Genomic DNA, 22,402 nt, shown 5'->3' on the forward strand with positions numbered 1-22,402 from the left:
GATTACGATGAAATAATTTCGATGCATGGAAAAGTTAACAAAGATGGAAAAGTTAACAAAGATAACGGATGGAAAACATATAGGAGCACACAAATTGCTAATTACTGTTACTACAAAAGTAGCATGAATACAATCTGATTAAAATATCACATAATTTTTGAAAAAAAGGTATGAATTAAATTTTCTGGTAACTTATGCAATAAGATTAGAGCGCTAATTGCAGCAATCTCAATGTTCAGCATTGCAATCTTTATCTTGGATATAACACAATTTACAAAATAAATCGAATATAGATGAATGGATGCTAAGCATTTTTGAACGTTTTAAGTGCTTGAAACGAACGTGGTAATAGTAATAATAGATAATACATGACAAGACCCTTTACGTATATAAATGTCTGTAACACACAATTCCATGAACATACGGATGAAAAAAAAAACTATGAAATTTTAAGCAATGATATGACAAATGTTTATTTTGCCGATCCTATTCTGTCCTTCATTTTGCATGAGATCCGAAAGTAATTAATTCATTTCTTATATTTACAATATATTTATTTTCCATTTATAAAGAAGGTTATATTATAAAGTGTACACATTTTGTTACATTTAACATTTAAATCAGTTTTCCGGCCATTCTGTTGAAAAGGCGGAACAACTACGACATCATCACGGAACGTTCTCATTGACTATACGCGGACGTCGTCAAAACAGCGTATAAATATAACCGTGAAGAAACTGGTGCTAAAGCTTTTTTTCACGAAAGCTGTTTTCAGACAATAATTCGTATTTCTTTTAAACGTTAAAATTGCAACAATTCATCTGATAATTCCAAGTGATATAGAAAATAGTTAAAACTGTTATTTGGGTTTTTCAAAATAAGTAATATATTTACAAACAGGGTTGTTAGAACTTTAGCGAACAGAAAGAAATATAATTGTTCAAGTAATTCGAAGCATCAATGTAATTGCTACATTATCCTCTGCACATAAGTAACCGGTTCTAGTATTCCGGCAATCTTCTTGTCAAATATTGTCAGCTTACATTTCACTGATTAAGAAGCCGGCATGATTTCAGTCTTTGCGGATAGAAACGGCTTTTGCATTCAAAGTCTTAATTAAAATATTTTGCGTGTTATGAATGAATTAAGCCGTAAGTCAGTCACGACACACTCAACCTTAGCTTCTTGAAAGTTGCTGTCTTTTTATAAAGGGAATGTCAAAGGGTTTATGCAATATTCTACACATAATTCTTATCAAAATTTTTCATCTGACGTGTTTCAGGTACAAACCTGTATCTAAAATCGAAGAAAGATTAATATGTTTGCAGTTTAAACACAGGTTGTACGTTTTCGCTAGTTTTCTGCTTTTTGTCCTGTTGTTTTCCCTTAGGCTTTTTTTCGTTTACACCACCTTAAAAGTACAAGCCTATATTGATGTAATGTTTTTTAGTTATTTGTGTATGCTTCTAAACTATAGACGATGGCAGAAATATATGCAACTTTCAGGAACTGGATATTTAAAAATACGTGTCTCCACGATACGTGCAAATTGGAGCAACGAAACCGTTGCTTACATACATCTCTTGATTTTACTTCTATTCCATTTCTTCTAGGTCGTAGATTTTTATTGACTTAGTTCAATAACATGAATGCTGTCAGATGATTGGCATGTTGCTATCACGCAATTTTTGTTCTTGTCATAGCACAGACTTATCGGATTATTCAAGCCGGCTACCAGCTCCCCAAGACATTTTCCATCACTGCTGAACATTATGATATTGTTAGAGGAATACGCGGAAAGAAACACGGTTCCATCAACTGATACACAGACTCCGCAGGTTCTGCCCAGCCGACTATCTCGCAGTTCCCTCTCTACTGTTTCGTCCGTGTTTAGACAGACAGCGCCATCACTGCAATCAGTTACGATCATTGTATCACAACTTACAGCCATATGCTGAACAGAGAGAGTTTTAAATATCGCTTTACCGTTCTGATTTTTGTCAATAGTTTTAATTAGTCCTTCTGTAGTGTTGTAAACGTTAACACCACCGCATTTAGATGTCCAAAGACCTCCATCACAATATGCCATTCCCCAGTAGCCCCCACACTCTATTGAAATGCGTCTCGTTTTAAGCAGAGAAGACGCAACAGATATAAACTGAATATTGTTATTGTTCATTTTCACAGCTATCTCATTTTTATTGATACAACATATGCCAGAAGGGATAGCATCCAGATCACAATGGTCCTTCAGATTATAGTAAACGTCCAGCCTTTTTACCTTGTTATTTCCTTGGTCAGTCAACACAATCATACCGTCTGGTAGCAGACAAACATCACTTATTGTACATACATTCTTGTCATTTGCCATTTTCACGTTGATCTCTTTCTTCGATTTCATTTTGTACTGTTCAGGATTAGATGTTTTCCTGTCTTCAGCCTCTGTGCACACTTTTCCTAAAGTAGTTGCTGTCATCACGGAAGTTATTAAGTCTTTGTTTTCGGTAAAATGGAGTGAAGTTGTTGCATTTGACTCACTGTTAGTATGTAACGTGCAAGCATCTTTTATGGTTTTCTTCATCAGTGTCATCTGAACGAACTGTTGTCCTGCGTCCATACTGGAAACTCTCTGCAGCAGTTCTGACGTTTTGTCTAAGTCTCGTATCATATGAGTTGCGACGTTGAGTTCGGACTCGAGATCTCTTTTCATCTTAGCATAATCATTAGCCAAATTATTTGTCATTTTCCTTTCTAATTGTTTGATGTGGTCAATGAGGCTTGTTGTGACTTCAACAATCTTTTCTTGTATTGAATTTCTTTGCTTTTCAAGACAATCGAGATTGTTCTGTTTTTTCATATTCAATGCCCTTATACGTTTCTGAACATTATTAATTTCTTCTAATACGGATTTTATAACGGTATGTTGAACTCCAGATTTTGTTTTGTCTTCTATTCTTGTCACACCAACACAAGACCTTTTGAAAATTTAAAAAGAATACTTTTCAAAATACTTAAGCATAATGTGAGAACAAGGTGCTCAAAGGCATGAATTATTAATGCTTTTTTCTGCGTTCCTATAAGGTGTAGATAATAAAATTATTAACTTCATTTCTAAACTTCGGATGTCACATAGATCTACTTTTTCTAACTGATATAGTTTATACCAAAATGACAGAATTAAAAATATTATGTTATCAGATGTTACCTGTGTTCAGTGGCTATACATGTAGTACAGTAAACCATGTCATGCGTACCACAGTACATCTCGATGTCACGGTCTGAATGGTAGCGGCATTTAGCATTAGCGTCCACAGAATCGGTTTTAGCTTCATCTTTGTTCAGTAGTTTATGAGACCGTGTAGCTCTTTGTCGACTGTGATGTCTAGTGCATGTTGTGCACAAGTATTCCTGGGATTCAGGGCAGTATTTAAAAGCTTCTTCTCTGATATCATCTTCTCCACAAGGTGTACAACTAAACTCAAAGTCAGCATCAGAACTGTCTTTTAACGATTTGAGATGGCCTCCCTCAGTCATTCTACAATAACATGGAAAATAGAGTATCATATCAACTGAACTACTGAGAACAAATTTAAGTATTATGCAACTAATTGAAATAAAGTAATATGAGATTATTGACAGTGTTGAGTACAATACTGAATTCTCTTGGACATGTACACAGCAGTAACTATTCATATTTGCTACGTAATAATAGAACTTTTTAACATGCGATATATGACCTTTTTGTATCGCCGTAAAACCCAACTCACTCAGTAATAATACACTGTTTGACAAGTTAGTAGCACCACACTCTGATATGGTTACATGATATGTCACGGCATAAGACTGCTGCGGCGTTCCATATCTTTACCCTGAACATTACTAAAAGGTGCAACACATCTCAGATCCACTATGAAAATTCATTTCTTCTTCTTCCATCAATGGTTTATGCGGGTAAAACTGCACACAAGATTACACGGAACGATACAAACATGTAGATCTAAGCATAGGTTTTAACCAGGTCAGTTTTATATCAAAGCGTTTTACATTTTGTGTTTTATTTAAAAATGTAGAAATCTAACACAACACTTTGAAGTTATTATATAAATGTTTAGCTCCAGTTTAGTGTTGTATTACACAGATTGAAAAAGCAGAGAACAAAGTATATAAAAATACGAAACATACCTTTTTCAACTTTATTGTCCTTGTTTCGGTTTCGGTTTCAATAAAGCGGTGTCAATGGCGGATATGTAAACATTCTGCATTTATTATCTCCCATTGCTTTATCAAGCGATACTACAACAATAATAACAAATCGAACAAAGTCCGTATACTGGGTTAAATTGATAAATATTGTAATTTGATCGATCTTTTACAAAAAGTGTGGAGAAGATAATAAAGACGTGCGACATTTTCTCTTTAACCTTTACAAAATTTAAAACTCTTTAATTTATATAGTAAATTAACTGTATGCATTTTTGCATTTTGTTTTATGATGGTGCTTATACATGCTTTGCATGAAGAAAAAGAGAGAAATATAAAGTATCTACATTGTAGTTACAAATTGAGAGTGACATATATAAGGCCAAGACATTGTGTTTAATGTCTAAATATATAATTGAATTAATGTAGTAGCATGTACAAAACTTTATGTATTAAATGAGTGTTTTTACGGTATAAGATAGGTATTTTCTGTGTTTTCAAAATTATACTGAAAAACGATCGACTTAATATTTGTGTAGATGAAGTTATGAAAACACATTAATTCATGGATGACCTCAATTGTTCACCTGCCATCTTGTGGAATAGCTGTATTATATCAGTATTATCAGAATGATTTGCACGAAAGTCACGTGAGAGGAAAAAGTAAGTTACTAGGTTGGGGTGGGTCTTTAAATACCTTATACTAATTTTTTTAGCGATTTGTGATATGAAGACATATGCGAAATATTCTATTCAGTTCAGTATTCCCTTGTTGTATATCAAATATGTCATAATTATGATATATATATGTAATACTCTGTTCAGACTAGAGTTTAAATGTGGTTTAAAACGGATTTATTTTTAATTCAATTATGTGAATTAGAATATGTATTATTTGGAGGTCAAATAGATTGAAAACAAAAAAAATAAATAAGACCATTATAACCACCTCCAACATGTGGAATATTACGGTTTTAAAATCTATTTATGGCTTTCCCGCCAAATTTTACATTTTGGCTCGGTCATCTTTAGTTTTTAAATAATAAACAATGGATACAATGGCTGTGCGTTTTCAATTTTGATTCATATCTAACACTCATATTTTTTATTATTTCAGGTGAAGAAAACCAATGAGAAAGTGCATTTGATCGTCCAGGAATTTGGCAAGAGGCTCCCTATTGATTTTCCGAAAGGACTTGCATATAATATTAAATATTGAGTCATAGACTGTTCATACAATGATCGATTTCGTAACTGTTCGTAATCATAAATCGAATGCAGCATCATCTCAATAAAGTGAAAGTAGTATGATACATTGTTGTGTCCATTTTCGACCATGTTTCGACCAGTTTTCGACCAGTTTCGATGAAAAAATAATTTAGACTAATTAACATCGTCGGCCTAATGTCACAGTAGACGAAATTGTCATTTAGACCTAATTTTAATTAGACGAAGTGTCTTTTGACCAAACGTCATGGAAGCATCACTTCTATATCTCCTTATATCTGTATGCCTTCTTTTAGTAATCTTCTGTTTGTTTATTACAAATCATTCTCCAAAACAACCATTTTTCTACATCAATGTTTACTTCCCATAATGCAACAATGCTAATAAATATTTACTCTTGCATGTATATACTTTAATCCAATTTCAACTGCCTGATGTGAATGCAAACTATATTATGTTTTAATATTGTTTGTTATTTTTTCATTTCAACAACCAATAAGCACTGGCACAACAATAATACTGATTTTCAGTCTGAACACAGAAAGGGAGTGTTGAGTGAACTTGTAGGGTAACCTTTTTACTTATTATAAATGTATTTATTTATTTATTTATCTATCACATTTATGTATATATTTGCAATAAAATATGCCGACGAGATAAAGAAACGCCTCATCGAAAGTCTGCGTTAGTTTTTTTTTATATAGTTTAAATTTGTTCGGCAATGTAAGAAATGTACATATACTCTGACCGACAAGCTCAGTCAACCGAAACTCGTACTATTTTATTCAGCCCATTCTTAAATTCATGTACCTGCTCATGATTTCCTCGTGAAGCTTGTGTGTGTCAACCTTTAGGTTTTATTGAGCGAATTTTACACATGTACATATTTATGTTAGTCGACGTACGATCATAATTTTAGAGATTTTCTGACAATCAATTTAGTATAATAATGCCGAGGCTAAATTTCGAAGAGAAGGTCCAAATTCTGGCTATGCTCGAATGTGGGCGAACGCAAGAACAAGTCGCTAGACGTTTTAACGTCTCTCGTTCGACAATACTGCGTCTCGTTCGATGTGTCAGAGATAAATGAACGCTTGCCAATAGGCCTCGTTTCTTAATCGTGTCTTTCACATAACCGTCATTTGCTGAAGCTCTCTTCCAGCGTCCATGTCTCTTCCACAGTCTGTCAGTAGTATTTCAATTTGCACTCATAGTAGGTTTTTTGAGTCCACAACCGCGGGGATGTTTACCAGTTTGTAAAGTCCTAAAGATATGCTCAGTGGAATGCTCAAGAATCCTAGCAGAATAACAGTATCTCTATTAAAGAGCTACTGGGCAAGAAAAGTTCCCCGTTTTAGCTATGACTACATGCTGTCCATCTCTGTAAACGTCAGATTTCAACTTTTCAATATATAAAGAACAGTAAGAATCAAACAATGTTTTGTCGATTGTTTAAGATTTAGCGCCTCACTTATCACTAAAAATCAAGTATAACTCAGAACACATGAGGTAAAAATTGCCGCGATACTTTCCTTAAACAGCCTTCCAACAAGATTTATCTTCGAGCTGTATTATAGATACTAGATGCAATGTCAAAGTTACTGGCGATGCAGGCAAGTAGGAAAACCCGAACTGAGAACACCACTTTGAAATTTTTGGAAGGATTATTTATAATTACGTAAGGTTTACTGTTCTTTAATAGACATCACAGCGGTTTTCACTTCTGAAAATAAGGTCCTTATTACTAAGCAATATATCACTCATTTGTTTACCTCTAGTCGACGACGACTTTTCTACATTCCTGTAAAATTTAATATAAAAGTATTTTTAAGCAAATTCCATGCTTATGGTACCAATAATATAAGTGAATTCATTTGAAAAAAGAATTGCAATTAAAAATATTAAATAATATCAAAATACGTTTAAAATAAGCATCCCTCACTCATTTTGACTGCATTTGCTTAACAGTTCAAATATTGTACAATGTAATGAATTGTTAATATGATGATCTCCCTTTGATAAATTTTGATATCTTTATCAACTACTTTAACTCAATATTCACCTTGAAGGAATAGTTCTTTGACATTCAATATAAAATATCAAAAATCATTATGAGGCTTGAAGAAACGTGAAGTACAACAATTTAGCTTTAACAGCCGCATGGCTGACATTAACCTTTAGCTTGCTGTCGGCAAATGATTCGCCTTTGCGGCAAGTGCAGACCAAGATCAGCCTGCACATCCGTGCAGTCTGATCATAGTCTGCACTGTTTGCCATTCAGTCAGTAAATTTCCAGTGAACACCCCTTTGAATAATAAATGATACTACCCAAATTAAATGATGGAACATTCCATTTTAGAAATTTAGCAGGGTGAAGGTTTATAACCTTACTTGCAAATTTTCAGATCCAAAAATGGATTCTATATTTCTATCCTGAACATACATACCAGTATGGTCACTGAGATATTCAAATCAGCATCCCAGGGAATCCTACTTTCGATCTATTAGACTAAGTACAAACATTATTTTCATCCTGTCAACCTGCCATTGCTATCTGATCGTCATATCATCACCATCCTATCATATCATCCTACCACTGCCATCCTATACCAACATTCACACAGGTGTCGCTTGTGGGATGGTAGGATGTGCACAAACAGGGTTCTTTTTGTACAGAAACTGTTTTGATTAAATCGCCAGATTGGCAAGGAAGATATGATGCTATGATCATCCTTCCATCGCTATCCTACCATATCGCTCTCGTATCATCCTAAAATTACCATCAGGGACCTGTATGTCACATACGTTGTGATATAAAAATACATGAAACTACAAAGTATATTTTTGTTAAACTCATTCCAGGAACCCACTCAACCATGGGACCCCCGCAGGAGTAGGCCATGCAAATATATTAAGTTTACTCTGTATTTAAGTTGATCGCTTTGCCATAAATGTATTGTTATGGTCGCACATGTGATTTGGACTTTTATAGATAATCCCGTCATTGCATTTCGGCTCTCCACAAAAATTACAGCCTTGGCCTATATGGCGAAGAATGAACTGCTAACGGATGTCTCCCGAACACTGTTACATAAGTGTTATACCGATAAAATGTATTATAGTGATGTTTTATGCTCAAGGTTATTCCGAACAAATATATACAGAGGAGATTACAGATGTTTAAGTTTCATGTATACGAGCGGCGGAAGAACGCATGCTGTCTCATAGGAAATAAACAGGCAGGCCATAAAAAGTTGTAGCGTATTTGGTCATTATGACGTCACTGTTGATCAGCGGCATAAAAATGAAAATTCAAAGGGTAGTAGTGGTTGTGCTGATGGTTGTGGTTGTGGTAGTAGTGGTAGTGGTGGTGGTAGTAGTGGTGGTGGTGGCAGTGGTTGTAATGGTAGTTGTGGTAGTGGTGATGGTAGTGGTAGTGGTAGTGGTGTTGGTATTGGTGGTTGCAGCAGTAGTTGTGTTTGTGGTGGTAGAAGTGGTCCTGGTGGTGGTAGTGGTTGTGGTAGTGGTTGTGGTAGTAGTGGTGGTAGTAGTAGTAGTAATGGTGTTGTTAGTGGTGGTGATTGTAGTAGTAGTGATTGTGGCAGTGGTAGTTGTGGAGGTAGTAGTAGTAGTAGCAGTGGTGGTAGTGGTAATAGTGGTGATTGTAGTGGCAGTAGTGGTGGTAGTAGTGGTAGTGGTTGTGTAAGTGGTAGTATTTGTGGTGGAAGTGGTAATAGTGGTAGTGATGTTGGTGGTTGTAGTTTGTAGTAGTGGTTGTGGTGGTAGCAGTGGTAGTTGTGGTGGTGGTTGTAGTTGTAGTGGTGATGGTAGTAGTAGTAGTGGTTTTAGTAGTGTAGTTGTAGAAGTGTTGGCGGTAGTGGTAGTAGTGATTTTGATAGTGGCAGTAGTAGTACTGGTCGTGGTGGTGGTAGTGGTTGTGGTAGTAGTTGTAGTGGTGGTGGTAGTAGTATTTGTGGTGGTGGTAGTGGTAGTACTGGTTGCGGTAGTGGTAGTAGTGGTGGTGGTAGTGGTAGTACTGGTAGTGGTGGTGGTAGTGGTAGTGATGGTGGTGGTAGTAGTGGTTGGGGTGGTGGTAGTGGTAGTAGATGTAGTGGTGGTGCTAGTAGTAGCAGTGGGTGTAGTGGTAGTTTGTACTATCGCATCGATCGGGTTGCGATTTCGTACAGCAATCGAGTATCGTTTTTCGATCTTTTTCCTATCAAGGCCATTTCTAAACGATGAAAAGTCGATTGCTATATGATCTTTTTACGATTTCTTCACGAACCCTTGCCAACCGACCATTACTCGATATTTTTTAAATATCAAAAATATCGGATAAAAAGTTCAAGCATTGCCGATCAATGTAGAGCTATAACTATCATCCCGATCTCGTGCCGATCGAGCTCGATCTGATACCGACCATTTCCCAATTTCTTGCCAATGTCAACTCGACAGCCAACCGACGACCGCACAAAAGCAACCGAGAACTTTCTGAACCCCTCGATCGGTAATTGATCAAACATTTATTCAAAATGCTGACATAAGACTGATCATCCCGACCACACTTCTGAGCGGGACAGTCCAGTTCCCGAACAATGGTTTAGGAACGATCGAGTCGGTTTAGTCGGCCGTGTGAATGAAGCATTGGCAGAATCTGTTTGGCATAACTGAGATTATCAATAAGATTTGATTGTTTTAAGAAATAACTTTTTTTTTCCAAACTGATGAAAATGTGATATATTCGTTGAAGAGTTCGCTTTTCTTTGTCGATTTCTGCATATGAGATATTCTTTTTGGTGTGCCTCTGAAAACCTAAGTCCAACATACATAACCCATATGATGTATCATATACGTTTCATGCGTGTGCTATTTTCGATCGAATATATTACACGTAATTGTTCTTCTCTTGAGAAGGACATGTCACACTTGACTGAGCAGATAATAGATACAACGGTATCAACAATGGCATCCGAATTCCAGTAGGGCGCCGCCATCTAGGACTCATGTATATTCATTACAAATAGCCTCTTTGACAATGTGTGTTTACGCAACTTTAAGTCAGTCTTTAGTGATATACAACTACGTAATAAACAGACCTACAAGAAACAATAATACAGTTTGAATCATATAACTCCTAAATCTAATATGTCATAATGTAGAATAGAGATTAAGTAAATGAATATGCATCATCTAAAAATAGACTCCCGCCCAAACTTATCGTCTGCTATTATTCTTCTCGCTTGCAATATTTCATTTCATTTTATATCAACTATATATTATTTTGAAGTTAAGTATTACCATCAAAATATACTGTACTTATAAAGAAATTCGAGATTTTTTCGCTTGTCTGTCACTACGCACCGTCATTTCAATTACTTCCCTTGTTTTTATCCAGAATTGTATAATGCATTTTTTTTCACTTTTATTGAGCTATAAAATGTTTCGAACTTAATTTAATGCCTTTTTATAAGCTGTTTCGTAAGATTCAAGCTGTGAACTTTTTGTACACATTTTTTTCAAACCCACTAGAGTGTTGGTTTCCTATAAGCCCTTGTTCTTCTAACTTGACTTTAACTTCTCCTTCCCTCCGGAGCGTGCACGTCGAGGAGAATGCACAGGGCATCGTCAGATGTGGAGCCAAGACAACTGTCGGTGTCCTGACTAATCCGGAGGGAGTGGCTCTGCAAAGGATGGGACGACGAGGATGGGCCATGCAGACTTCCAACGACTCTACCCGGGGGAGCCAACCTACTCAACTTCTGTTGTTTATCAACAAAAAGGCTTCGGCCAACCGGCTCCATTCAACTCGGGTGGTAATGATGGAACTCCTGCATGGCGATAGACGGCAATGAACAACCGAACGCTGAGGCAGATCTTCGCGGGACACTTCTGAGTGGCACAGTCGTGAAGACCGGATAGAAGGCCTGCCAGTACATCGACAGATCCACTGACGGCATGCAGAGAAGACCCCGAGCTGCTCAAACTTCACGCTCAACGTGAGGGGCGAGCGGGAAGGGGCATCAACACCACGGAAGACCAGCCTGCATCTGCGGGCATCAACCGCCCTTTTAAGGGCAACCCTTGCCAACCCTTCTCATATTGTCTATTGGCTACCGTGGGGGAGCTGTCATTTAGGTCTCATTGGCCGCGACAGTGACCCACTTTTGGCTTCAAAATTATTTATCTTTGGCATATACTCTACGGAAATTGCGTAGAGGTAAATTCTCACTACTTTGGCTTCAAAAAGCTTCTTTAACGGCATGCCTGGTGACATGCCGGGAATCTATACTTTACATAGCGAAAGCTATACTGTGCCTGAGAGGGCGGATGGACCCTTATTAAACTTAAACAGTCAGTCAGTCAACTTGACTTTAAGGACCCAGACGTCCGTATCATCCCAAAATTTGATAGAATGATGATCTTTATTATTTATTGCCCGTTGATAATATTAAGGTAGAATCGCTTATCAAAAGGTGAGCGATTATTATTAAAAATTAAATAAATGTTTGTGTAAAACAACTTTATATACTTTAGAAAAGATAAGAATGTACGTAAACTAACAAAACACTTTTTTCTGTCATAATTGTTTTATTAAACATCTGTTACAGGACCCTTAAAAAGAATATTTAATATGCGCTATAAGGAACCTTTTGGCAAGATAAATCTTGTGTTATTATTATGTTTGGTCGATTTTTTTTCTCTTGTTCCCTTACAGAACAAGCCTTTTCCGGTGAATGGAAAGTTAATAGAACGTTAATAGAAAGTGAATGGAGCTATTTGCAGCAGCTGTTCGCCGTTCATTCACCCCATCCGGTGAATGATTGGTGATCAAACTTCTTTTTCAACATTCTATTCATCGCAGACTTCAGTGTTCACTTCTTATTCACCACAGGACTTAGTATTTTAAGTATTGTATCATTAATTCACTTTCTATTCACTTGAAACTTGAATTTCATGATTTGTGAATAAAATTGCTGCACCAGTTTTGGCGGCAAAATGGTTTGTATGGTCTGAAATTGAGCACAGCAGATTTATCATAGCATGGTATCAGCTACAGTAAGTGCCTTTATATATTGTCTGTTATATACACAAGGCATGTCAAAAGTAAAATGTGATATCTTTTTCAACTTATTTGATTCATGTAATTCTACAAACAGATGCAGACTTATTTTTGTCATCAGTTTTCATGACTTTGAATTCTTATACATGTAAATACAAAGGGGTGTCCAGCTAATTCATTAACTTATTGGATCATCTGGCACTAAGTGCCAGGATGAGCTATTGTGCAGGGCTCCAGATAATTTTTTGGCCTACGAGTATTTACTCATCATAATTTTTGTGAATGTATATAATGGTAAAATCTGAAATTTACTAGAAGTAATTTTACTCCTGAAAATCTGTCAATGTGAAAAAAAAGAAAAGAAAAAAAAAAAACAGAAATCGGTTTTATAACATATTTATTGGGTGTAACACCCATTAACTTGTTTGCAGTTTAGTTTCAATTCAGCATTGAAGTTTATGCTTTTTTTCTCCCTTGGCTTGCTTTGGCTTAAAACATTGACTACTGAATCCAATAAAATATTCGATTTGCTTTTAAGTTTAAGTATGTTTTGGGGATCATTTTGTTGGTTTAAAAATGCGTTGAATGTTTGTTCACTTTTTACGTTCTTAGAAAGAGACATTTTGTTGTTTACATGTACTCCGCAATGGAAGTTGATATTTTAAATCGACACCGCTTTAAAATACACCACCGTACCATCAATATTGTATCCAAACTATTTGATTTACGCACGCATTAAGTGTATAATATAGTTTAACTTAGGTTTATAGAGTACCATCCAATGCGTTTGTACGTTCTATGTGGGAGAATTAATGCTGACCGTGCTCTGTAACGTAAGGCATTTAGACGATTCAGATTTTGATTACGCTACTAAAAAGTCATTGCGGGCACAGACATTTGGGGTTCGGACTCCCACATACCCCATTCTCCTCCGCCCCTGGTTAAGTTTAGCCAATATGTTTTAGCATTTTACCATGTATTGAACATAGGTGACGATCATAAAACGCATTTATTAACATTTCAGCATATTTTTAAAGAAAGTATTTTCCATCAATGCTCTCAATATTACAAGATTTGAAACATCGCACGAACACTAGGGAAACAATAGCCAGTTAAACTTTTAAATGAACCCCTACCAATGAATCACTGGTATCAATCGTCAGATCTGTTACCATTCTGTCAAATGACACCGGTCCCGACAACTGTCATTTGTATTCCGACGAGAAATCAATAAATAATATAAATCAGTCAATCTAAATTCTATGGAACACTTCCTTGCGAATTGATCCCTGCTTTGAACTGCGCATATCGCCGGGTACCAAAATTGATACCGTTTCGACTACATTATACCGGATTATCGCTTCAGCACGTGTTACACGAGGTTTGTTTACATAAAGAAGTGATGATCTGGTTTAACATAGCCGTAAGAGTATCAATTTTGGTACCCGGTTTATGACATGCGCTACACAAAGCGAGGGTCCAGCGCAAGCAGGTGTTCCCATTGTTCGTGCGATCTTTCATATCTTGTAATATTGAGAGCATTGATGGTAAAAATACATTTTTTTAAAAACACGCTGAAATGTTACAAAATGCGTTTTATGATCATCACCTATGCTCAATACATGGTAAAATGCTGAAATATATTGGCTAAACTTAACCAGGGGCGGAGAATGGGGTGTGTGGAGGTCCGAACCCCAAGTGTCTGTGATTGCGGGCGTTTCTGTAATTTCTTATTGATTTTTATACGCTTAAAAATTATCAGACATCCGTATATGCATCTTTCAAAGCGTAATTTATGGTAATACGCATCTTATCTGGAGCCCTGATTGTGATTGTTCATTGTCTTTCCGCCTTCTCATCCATCAACTATATATATTTTCTTAAAATAACATCTCTTCTGAAACTACAAGTCAACGCAGACTGTTCACGGCGCATTCATCGCCGAATGTTCGCAGCTCATTCGCCGCAGACTGTTCGCAGCTCATTCGCCGCAGACTGTTCGCAGCTCATTCACCGCAGAATGTTAGCAGCTCGTTCAGCGCAGTCATTCACCGCAGACCTTATTTGCCTGTGAAAAGTTAATGAAAAGTTAATGATCCCAACTTTATTCAATTTCTATCAACCAACCATTTACCTACCATTCACCGCACCTTTTTATTCTGTAAGGGTTATATATTCGCTCTTTTTTTGTCAAAGGCCATCTGTTACAAGAATGGTATATTATCTAGATTTAAGATATGTAATTATTTCATTTTGCCTTAAGCTCTCTTGTTAATATCATTGCATAAATTTGTTTGCATCGATCACAGGGCCGATGTGATTTGAATAGTTAAAAAATATTTTCATTTGGAATCTGTTTTAGATTAACACTGAGCCTTTCCCTATTGTTGCATATATGCTAATTATTTACCTACTCAGGGAATGAAAAAATGGATTAATATTGAAGAAACTAATCAAAATGAATGACCGGTTGTAAGAATGAATCAATGACAGACAGTTCTAGTGAAACAAATAACGTCTTCTTCTGTCTGGTCTGCCAGTCAGTCAACCAGTCAATCTATTCACGTTGGTACACTCAATCCTGCGATTTCTTATGTATGTATAATATATATATATATATATATATATATATATATATATAGTAGGCATTTACCTTACAGTTCAGCATAGTATACAGCTGTTTACACAGAGGCATACCTGCAGCTGCCTTGATGTTTTTGTTTTTTATTTTTTTATTATTTAAAAAGCATATAAAGAAGGAAAACAAAACTTTTCGCTTGAGAACTATACTTTGGCTTATCATTCAGATCAGTCGTCAGTCACTTTACTACTCGTCATTCAGTCTTTCAGATGATACAATGAACTGCCTGTCTTTTTTATATTATTTTTACGACCAGTTTGTTCAAGAGGGGGTCAGTTCACATTGGTCCTTGCATTTGTAAATGGATTCGAAAATGACTTTCCGACAAATGTAAGTTATCCATTATTTAGGTGTTTATATAATAAGTGTAAAGAGATATCTAAACATTATTTATAATCAACAATAGACGTAATTAAACCTGTGCAACCTTTGCTGAAAAGGTAATTTTGAATCCGACAAAAGGTTGGTAATCAATGGGCGGATAGATTCGAAACTCTGTTTCAGAAAACAAACTTGCCACGCATTACAGTTATGCAGCATACAAATTATGGCGACTGATATATGTTATGTGACATGGTTTAATAGGAATGTACGCTTTTTTCGGCGACTTTGCTGTATCAATGCAGTTGTATGATACTATTTATTAAAATATAATTTAATTACATACTGCTTATAATAGATGTGAAAGAGAAGTTGAAAAACTTTATGGTACTAAAGATGAAATGCATAAACAATCAAACTAATATATTCTAGTATGTACTAAAACCGTCAATAAATTAAAAGTCACTTTAATACACTGTTTGTTACATCGCATCCGGAACAGTAATGTTTTTATTTCCCGAGGTCAACAACGCTTATAGCGTCAGAATGATAGCATGTTATAATTACAGTATATTTGTTGCTATCGTAACACAAACTCAAAGGGTTCTTTAAACCGGTATTTGCGGCTATCAACTCTCCAAGACATTTCCCATCTCTGCTGAACATCACAATATTGTTGGATTGATGTCCGCAAAGAAACACGGTTCCATCATCAGATATACAGACACCGTGTGTTTGTTTCAGTCTTTTATTTCGTAGTTCCATAAACACCGTAGCATCCTTGTTTAGACAGACTGCACCATCATTCCAATCTGTAACGATTACGATATTACCACTTACAGTCATATGTTGAGTGGCTGACTTAAATATTGCCTTGCCAGTCTGGTCTTTGCCGATGGATTTAATAAGTGTTCCTGTAGTATTGTACACGTTAACTCCATCACCTGCAGATAGTCATAAATCTTCAGCATATAAGGTCATTCCGTAATAGTTCCCACCTACTATTGTTATACATCTCGTTTTAGACAAAGTCGAGCCAACAGATATAAACTGAATTTTGTCGTTGTACAATTTCACAGCTACTTCATTCTTATCGATACAACAGATGCCTGTTGGTATACCAACTAGATCACAATAGTCTTTTATACTGTAGTTCATGTCAAGTCTTTTAACCTTGTTATTAGCCTGGTCAGTCAACAATATCATACCATCTGGAAGCTGACACGTTGATTTGTCATTTGCCATCATCACATTGATCTCTTTCTTCGATTTCATTTTGTACTGTATTGGTTTGGATGGTGTTTTGTCTTCAGCCCTTGTACGCACTTTTCCTAAAGCAAATGCTTCCATCACGAGGTTTATTAAATCTGTGTTTTCCGTGAAATAGACTGACTTTGTACCATTTGACTCACTGTTAACATGTAACTTGTTGGCTTCAGTTACAGTCTTCTTCATAAGTTTCATTTGAACGAACTGTTGAACTGCATCCATACCGGCAATTGACTGCAGTTGTTCTGAAGTCTTCTTCAGGTTTTGTATCATGTAAGTAGATACGCTGATTTCAGACTCAAGTTCTCCATTCATATCTGCATAACTTTTGTCCAAAGATTCAGATGTCTCCCTTTTTAGTTTTCTGATATGTTCTATCAATCGTATTTCATCTTTCTCAAGTTTATCTTCAATGTGGTTTCTTTGCTCTTCAAGAGATGTTTTATTCTTCTGTTGTTTAATGATCAGAGCCTTAATGCGGTCTGTTGCATTTCTGGTTTCATCTAACACGTGATTAATTTCAGTTTGATCGACAAGAGATTTTGATTCGTCTTCTATTCTGTTTACGCCCTCACATAATCTAAAATCAAGGCAAATTATGTAACATTACAATTTTAACATTGCTTTAATTTTGCGAAATAACAATAAGTTAAGCAGTGATTATATCTTTAACCTTTCTCGAGTATAGTACAGTTTCAAAACTTCATTTTTATTGTCTAAAATACTACATGTAGATACATTTTTGATATTGACCGTGTTAAATATGTGGACGGTATTATGTGTTTATGTCATAGTTTCGCACCTATACTCAATGGCTTTTCTAAATCCACACCTGTTGTTTTTATTTTAGCTACATTTTGGCCGATTTGAATGAAACTGAGACACAGTCTTTAATTATTATTTTATTGTAAAAACTAACAACGATTGAAATCAGAAGTTAACTCATTTAGCCGTAACATTTACAATAAGGTAACCCTTAAATCAAAAGTCGCATAATTAGTAAATCCCAATTGACAGCAGTACACTTTCAACCTATCGATATCATGAAATTCAGATTATTATATTTTGATTTTTCAGGTCCGTTTAAGGCGAAAAGGAACAAAATGATAATTGATGATAAGCTCAACGATCGAAAAAGTTTCCAGATTAATTCTGCGGCGGTGATGTCGCGCAAAATATCAACTGCAAAACTTGTACATATTTCTGGATACACATTTGATTATCTTGTAATGCACAGAATATATCCAATGTCAAGATAAGAGCACATTCTATCCTTTGGGGAGTGTTATGTTGAACGATAAAATGACTGATCCCACAAATGGCACTATTTGCCACATAGTAACTATAACAAAGTGTACTCATTGCGTGGCATTTTATTTTTTGGTTATGTTATTGCCATTGTTACAGTAACGGCTTACTGAATCTACGTATAATTGTTGTCACTGTTATGTTTTATTGAACTAATCATTAAAAAAATGCTTCCAGTTTCACAAAAATCCGTTAAATTTGGCAGAGATAGAAAAAAAAACAGAAAAAAAAAAGTGTTTAGTTAGAAGATTAGAAAATCCGTTAAGTATATGTCTTGACTTTTAAAGATTTAAATAAATATACACAGGACACTAAAAAGGGATCTAGTTTGAAATGTCAGAAAGTGTAACAGCAAGGTTAAACATTTATATTTTACTTTAAAAATACGATATAGTGTAGTTACCTATGTTCTGTGGCTATACACATGACACAGTAAACCATATCGTGTTTTCCGCAATACATTTCTATTTCTCGGTCCGGATGGTAATGACATTTTGTCTTAGCAACCAAAGAACCTTTTTTGGCCTCATCTCTTTCAAGAAGCTTGTGTGTTCGTGTTGCCTTTTGCCGACCATGATGCATTGTACACGCTGTACAGAGATATTCTTGACATTCTGGGCAATGTTTGACAGCCTCTTCCCTAATGTTGCCTTCCTCGCAAGGTGTGCAAGTCAACTCAAAGTCAGCATCTGAACCGTCTTTTAATGATGGTAAATCCCCTCCTTCTGCCATTCTGAAGATACAAAGAATATTTGCTTGTAACCTTGAACTTTGAAAAAGCTTTCACCGAGTGAAATTGTTGCGTAGCCACAAATAAAATTTGATATTTCACGATTTCAATGATTTTATCCAATGTTTATATTCGACAGATTTTGTTTCCTATATTTTTACTGCAAGATCATAGATACACCGCTCTAAGATATCAATGATTCACTGAACACGTGTAATAAATGCTATTATTAGTCCTAACCATGTTAAAGGGCGTATGGTTTGACTATAGTGTAGTTTGTGATACGATGTCGTACGTACGTACCATGTTTGATTGCACTATTTTTCAGAGGAATATAAAACATGTTGTTTTTGTTTTAAATATAAACTTCAGGCAGTTCTACAAGATAAAGGCAATGTGCAACATTGTGCAATACATTTGGTCTTTAAGATACATACTATTAGACATTTCTAACGTAAACGTAAATCGGAAACGGATTACTGAATCCGTAAATGTTATTTGCAAATAATGGTCTAAGGGAGATACTATTGCATTACTATTGGATGAAATTATCTCCCATAGACCACAAATTAGCCTAAAATTTTACGGATTCAGTATTCCGTTTCGTAATTACGTTTACGTTAGAAAGGTCTAATATACGCTACAGTGAGAAATACGAATTTCTCGGCGTACCTATCTAAGACAACTTTTGACCTACTTAAAGAGCCAATAAATGTTGTAAATTTATTATTATTTAACCAATAAAAACAGCCGGACTGGGCAGAAATGAATACATGCCTACTTTTAATTGGCTGAAATTAATATACTGCTTAACAGTTTCGTTACTTAGATGCAGTAGTTACTATCTCTACCAAAAGCACGTACTGAAGGTCTTTATTTTTTATCTTTCGTTATTACAAACATGGCATTACCATTAATTTTCCATATATTACTTAAAGATTTAGTAAACAAGTGGCCAATTTCAAGAATAATTATTTTACATTCGAGTTATATTGAGTACGAACACATTTCGGGTACGAATGAGTACAAAGGAGGCAGTAAACAGTTTTCAGCTGTTAGTGTCGAATAGGAGAGATCGCCGTGACGTCACGCATTAACACCTGGTTATCTGGTGGTTGGCAAATCAAATGTTTTTACACCGTTTGTGTATGGGATCGGAATTTTTAATTTTTAATAATCTTTTCGCTCATTAATGGATTTTAAAAATTCAAAAAGTTTTGAAATGCTTACGATTTTCATATTTTCTCATTTAAATATCTTTTTAAAATGAATGACCGTTTTAAATGACATATGATTTTAATAGCGGCGTAGCGATGCTCCAAACTTTTAGAAAAAACACTGTAAGTTAAGCGTTCATAATAAATCCATTTTGTTTCGAAATGATAATTAAAAGTAATCAATAAATTGCTCGTTTTATATCCTTTCCATTGATCAAAAAATTATTGATATCTTTGTATTTTAAGAAAGTTTAAGCCGTTAGAAAAACATCACTGTTTACAAAAAAACATGGCCGCTTGGCGTCTGCCCACCCGATCTTTGTCTTATCAGTTCTAAAAATAGAAAATACAAGGGATTCGTATACAAGCACGATCTCTCCTTTATTACGGATTGAAGTGGATATTTGAAGTTTAAAATAATAATAATTGCTAGAATTGAAGTTTCAGCGGCTAGAATCGAGTTTCACTTATTTTAAGAAAATCAATTGAGTAGCCTTGATCTTGATAGTATGACGTAATCACTTGCAGGTGCGTATACATGCTTCCTCTGAGCTAACTTAAAGTGGGGTTGTCATTTTAGCAGGGGCCTCAGGAAAACTAGAATAGTGAAAAAGCGGTACGGATGGCACGTATATTTGAGCTAATTTTCAGATTTTACAGTGTTACCGGAGTATGGAACAGTGTGGCAGTTGGGGCTAACATTTGCAGGGAATTTTCTACAGCGATTTGAAAATTGGCAAATTTAGCTTTTTTCGTCATAAGTTTCCGCGACCGGGAGAGCACAAAATTCAGGTCTTGTAAACAGAAAACTAGATATTAGAGATGCATTGCAGTTGGTTTGTAACGATAGACATACAGTGGTGTTAATGTTGCAATATCTTTATTTCAGGTGTGTGGTTACAGACTTTTGTGTGAGGTTTTGAAAGTTGGGTAGGCGACTCTAGGCCGAGAAGCTCAGAAAACTGTTTACTGCCTCCAAAGTTGGTAACTGATACAGCAAAACAATCTGTCAATCTGCGCAAATATTCATATATGTCCCGGGGAAAGCATTTCAAAAATAAAAAAATATGTGTTATATTATAACAGCACGTAAATTGCTTTGTTTGTATACGATTTTTCTCTCCTCAATACATGAGCGGATCCTGTGAAAAGGTAGTTTTTATGCAAGAATGGTTTAAGTACACGAATCTTGGAACTCCAAATTTGCAACTATTTATGTATAGTGTAGTTGACGGTCGTGGAGAGCTCGGCTATGTCCGTAAACTCTGTAATGCACTTGCGGATTGATTTCCACCGTTTTTGATAACACTAATAGCCATAAATGCAAGAGTTTGATCTGACTTTGAACCCATGCCGTGTATAAGCTTGTATATCTACCGAAAAGTGTTATCTTTTGTAAGCGTCCTAATTTTGTCCAGAAATAAGCTTTTCTCATGTAAACGACGCGCAGGAGACTCTTCACATTAAATCACCGCCAGTTTTTATTGCAACTGCATCGAGTAGTCAGTATTATGAATAAAATTGATCTACAAGTATTTTCTTGCTTTATACTTCTTGTGAATTTGCCTAAGTAGTGGGATTAAGTTTAGAATCAGTTTAATTATATAATGTAATATTAAAAAAAGTAAAACATTAAGTCTCAAAATTTCATCTAGCAGCCAGCATAAAAAAATAAGACAATGCATTAATTGTCCGTGGTGTTTAACTAGCAAGGGCCTAGAAGAAAATAATGATAAAACACACTTTTTAAATGTATAACATTAGTGCATTGTAACATACGATAACTAATCTGTAGAAGTTATGTAGCAGGCGACATAGTTGTATATACATGTACATGTTGTAAGCATAATATCTGTATGTATAAAACAATTTTGTTTTCTTGCAAATAATACGGAAGCCTACAATTTAATGTAAAAGAATATACCTGTACTATAGATCTAGTTTCGTATATTTATAACGCTTATTAGAGTACACTTTTGTTAAGACGAGTGTACCTTACTTTATAAGCTTGAATATTGATGTCAAGTTAAAATCGGTAAACAAACTAAACGTATACATTTATCCCATTTAACAAAATAAAAAAGCAAAGAAAAAATTTCATAAATGACTTTAATGAGAAATCAAATTTATCCAAACTTTAAGCGGTATATTTATTGCTGATTTATTTCTTCTTGTTTCGTTTTACAAATAAGGCAGGGTCAAGGATAAGTGCGTTCGTATTTCAGGGAGCACTCTTTTGTTCTATCATCCAATGATTACAAGTTCCACAAAAAGACATTTATGATTAAAACATTACCTATATAATATAAGACAAACAATTTTTAAACTTACCTTTTCCTTCTTGTTTCGATTTTAACAAACGGTGTCAATGTGAATGTGTTTACGTGCGTTACCTCCCCAGAGTGTATGTATGTTTACATTCGTACTAC

The 22,402-nt window shown here is 35.3% G+C and overlaps 3 protein-coding genes across 3 annotated transcripts; 1 reads left to right on the forward strand and 2 right to left on the reverse strand.

Moving 5' to 3' along the window:
- Window positions 1-216: 216 nt before the first annotated feature.
- On the reverse strand, window positions 217-4,257 carry LOC123563792 (uncharacterized). Its single transcript, XM_045356817.2, has 3 exons — window positions 4,183-4,257; window positions 3,206-3,535; window positions 217-2,975 (listed from the first exon to the last, which is right to left on the reverse strand). Exons 2-3 carry the CDS (start codon window positions 3,532-3,534, stop codon window positions 1,625-1,627), a joined length of 1,680 nt encoding a protein of 559 aa, XP_045212752.2. The 5' UTR covers window position 3,535; window positions 4,183-4,257; the 3' UTR covers window positions 217-1,624.
- Window positions 4,258-7,016: 2,759 nt separating this feature from the next.
- Window positions 7,017-12,255, forward strand: LOC123562135 (loricrin-like). Its single transcript, XM_053525322.1, has 4 exons — window positions 7,017-7,040; window positions 8,722-9,191; window positions 9,291-9,451; window positions 12,143-12,255. Exons 1-4 carry the CDS (start codon window positions 7,017-7,019, stop codon window positions 12,253-12,255), a joined length of 768 nt encoding a protein of 255 aa, XP_053381297.1.
- A 3,959-nt stretch (window positions 12,256-16,214) lies between these two features.
- LOC123563793 (E3 ubiquitin-protein ligase TRIM71-like) lies at window positions 16,215-22,402 on the reverse strand. Its single transcript, XM_053536069.1, has 3 exons — window positions 22,305-22,402; window positions 18,430-18,759; window positions 16,215-17,298 (listed from the first exon to the last, which is right to left on the reverse strand). The coding sequence occupies exons 2-3, from the start codon at window positions 18,756-18,758 to the stop codon at window positions 16,404-16,406; spliced, it is 1,224 nt and encodes a 407-aa protein (XP_053392044.1). The 5' UTR covers window position 18,759; window positions 22,305-22,402; the 3' UTR covers window positions 16,215-16,403.

Source organism: Mercenaria mercenaria, chromosome 2 (assembly GCF_021730395.1).
Source record: "Mercenaria mercenaria strain notata chromosome 2, MADL_Memer_1, whole genome shotgun sequence".
Lineage (NCBI taxonomy): Eukaryota > Metazoa > Mollusca > Bivalvia > Venerida > Veneridae > Mercenaria > Mercenaria mercenaria.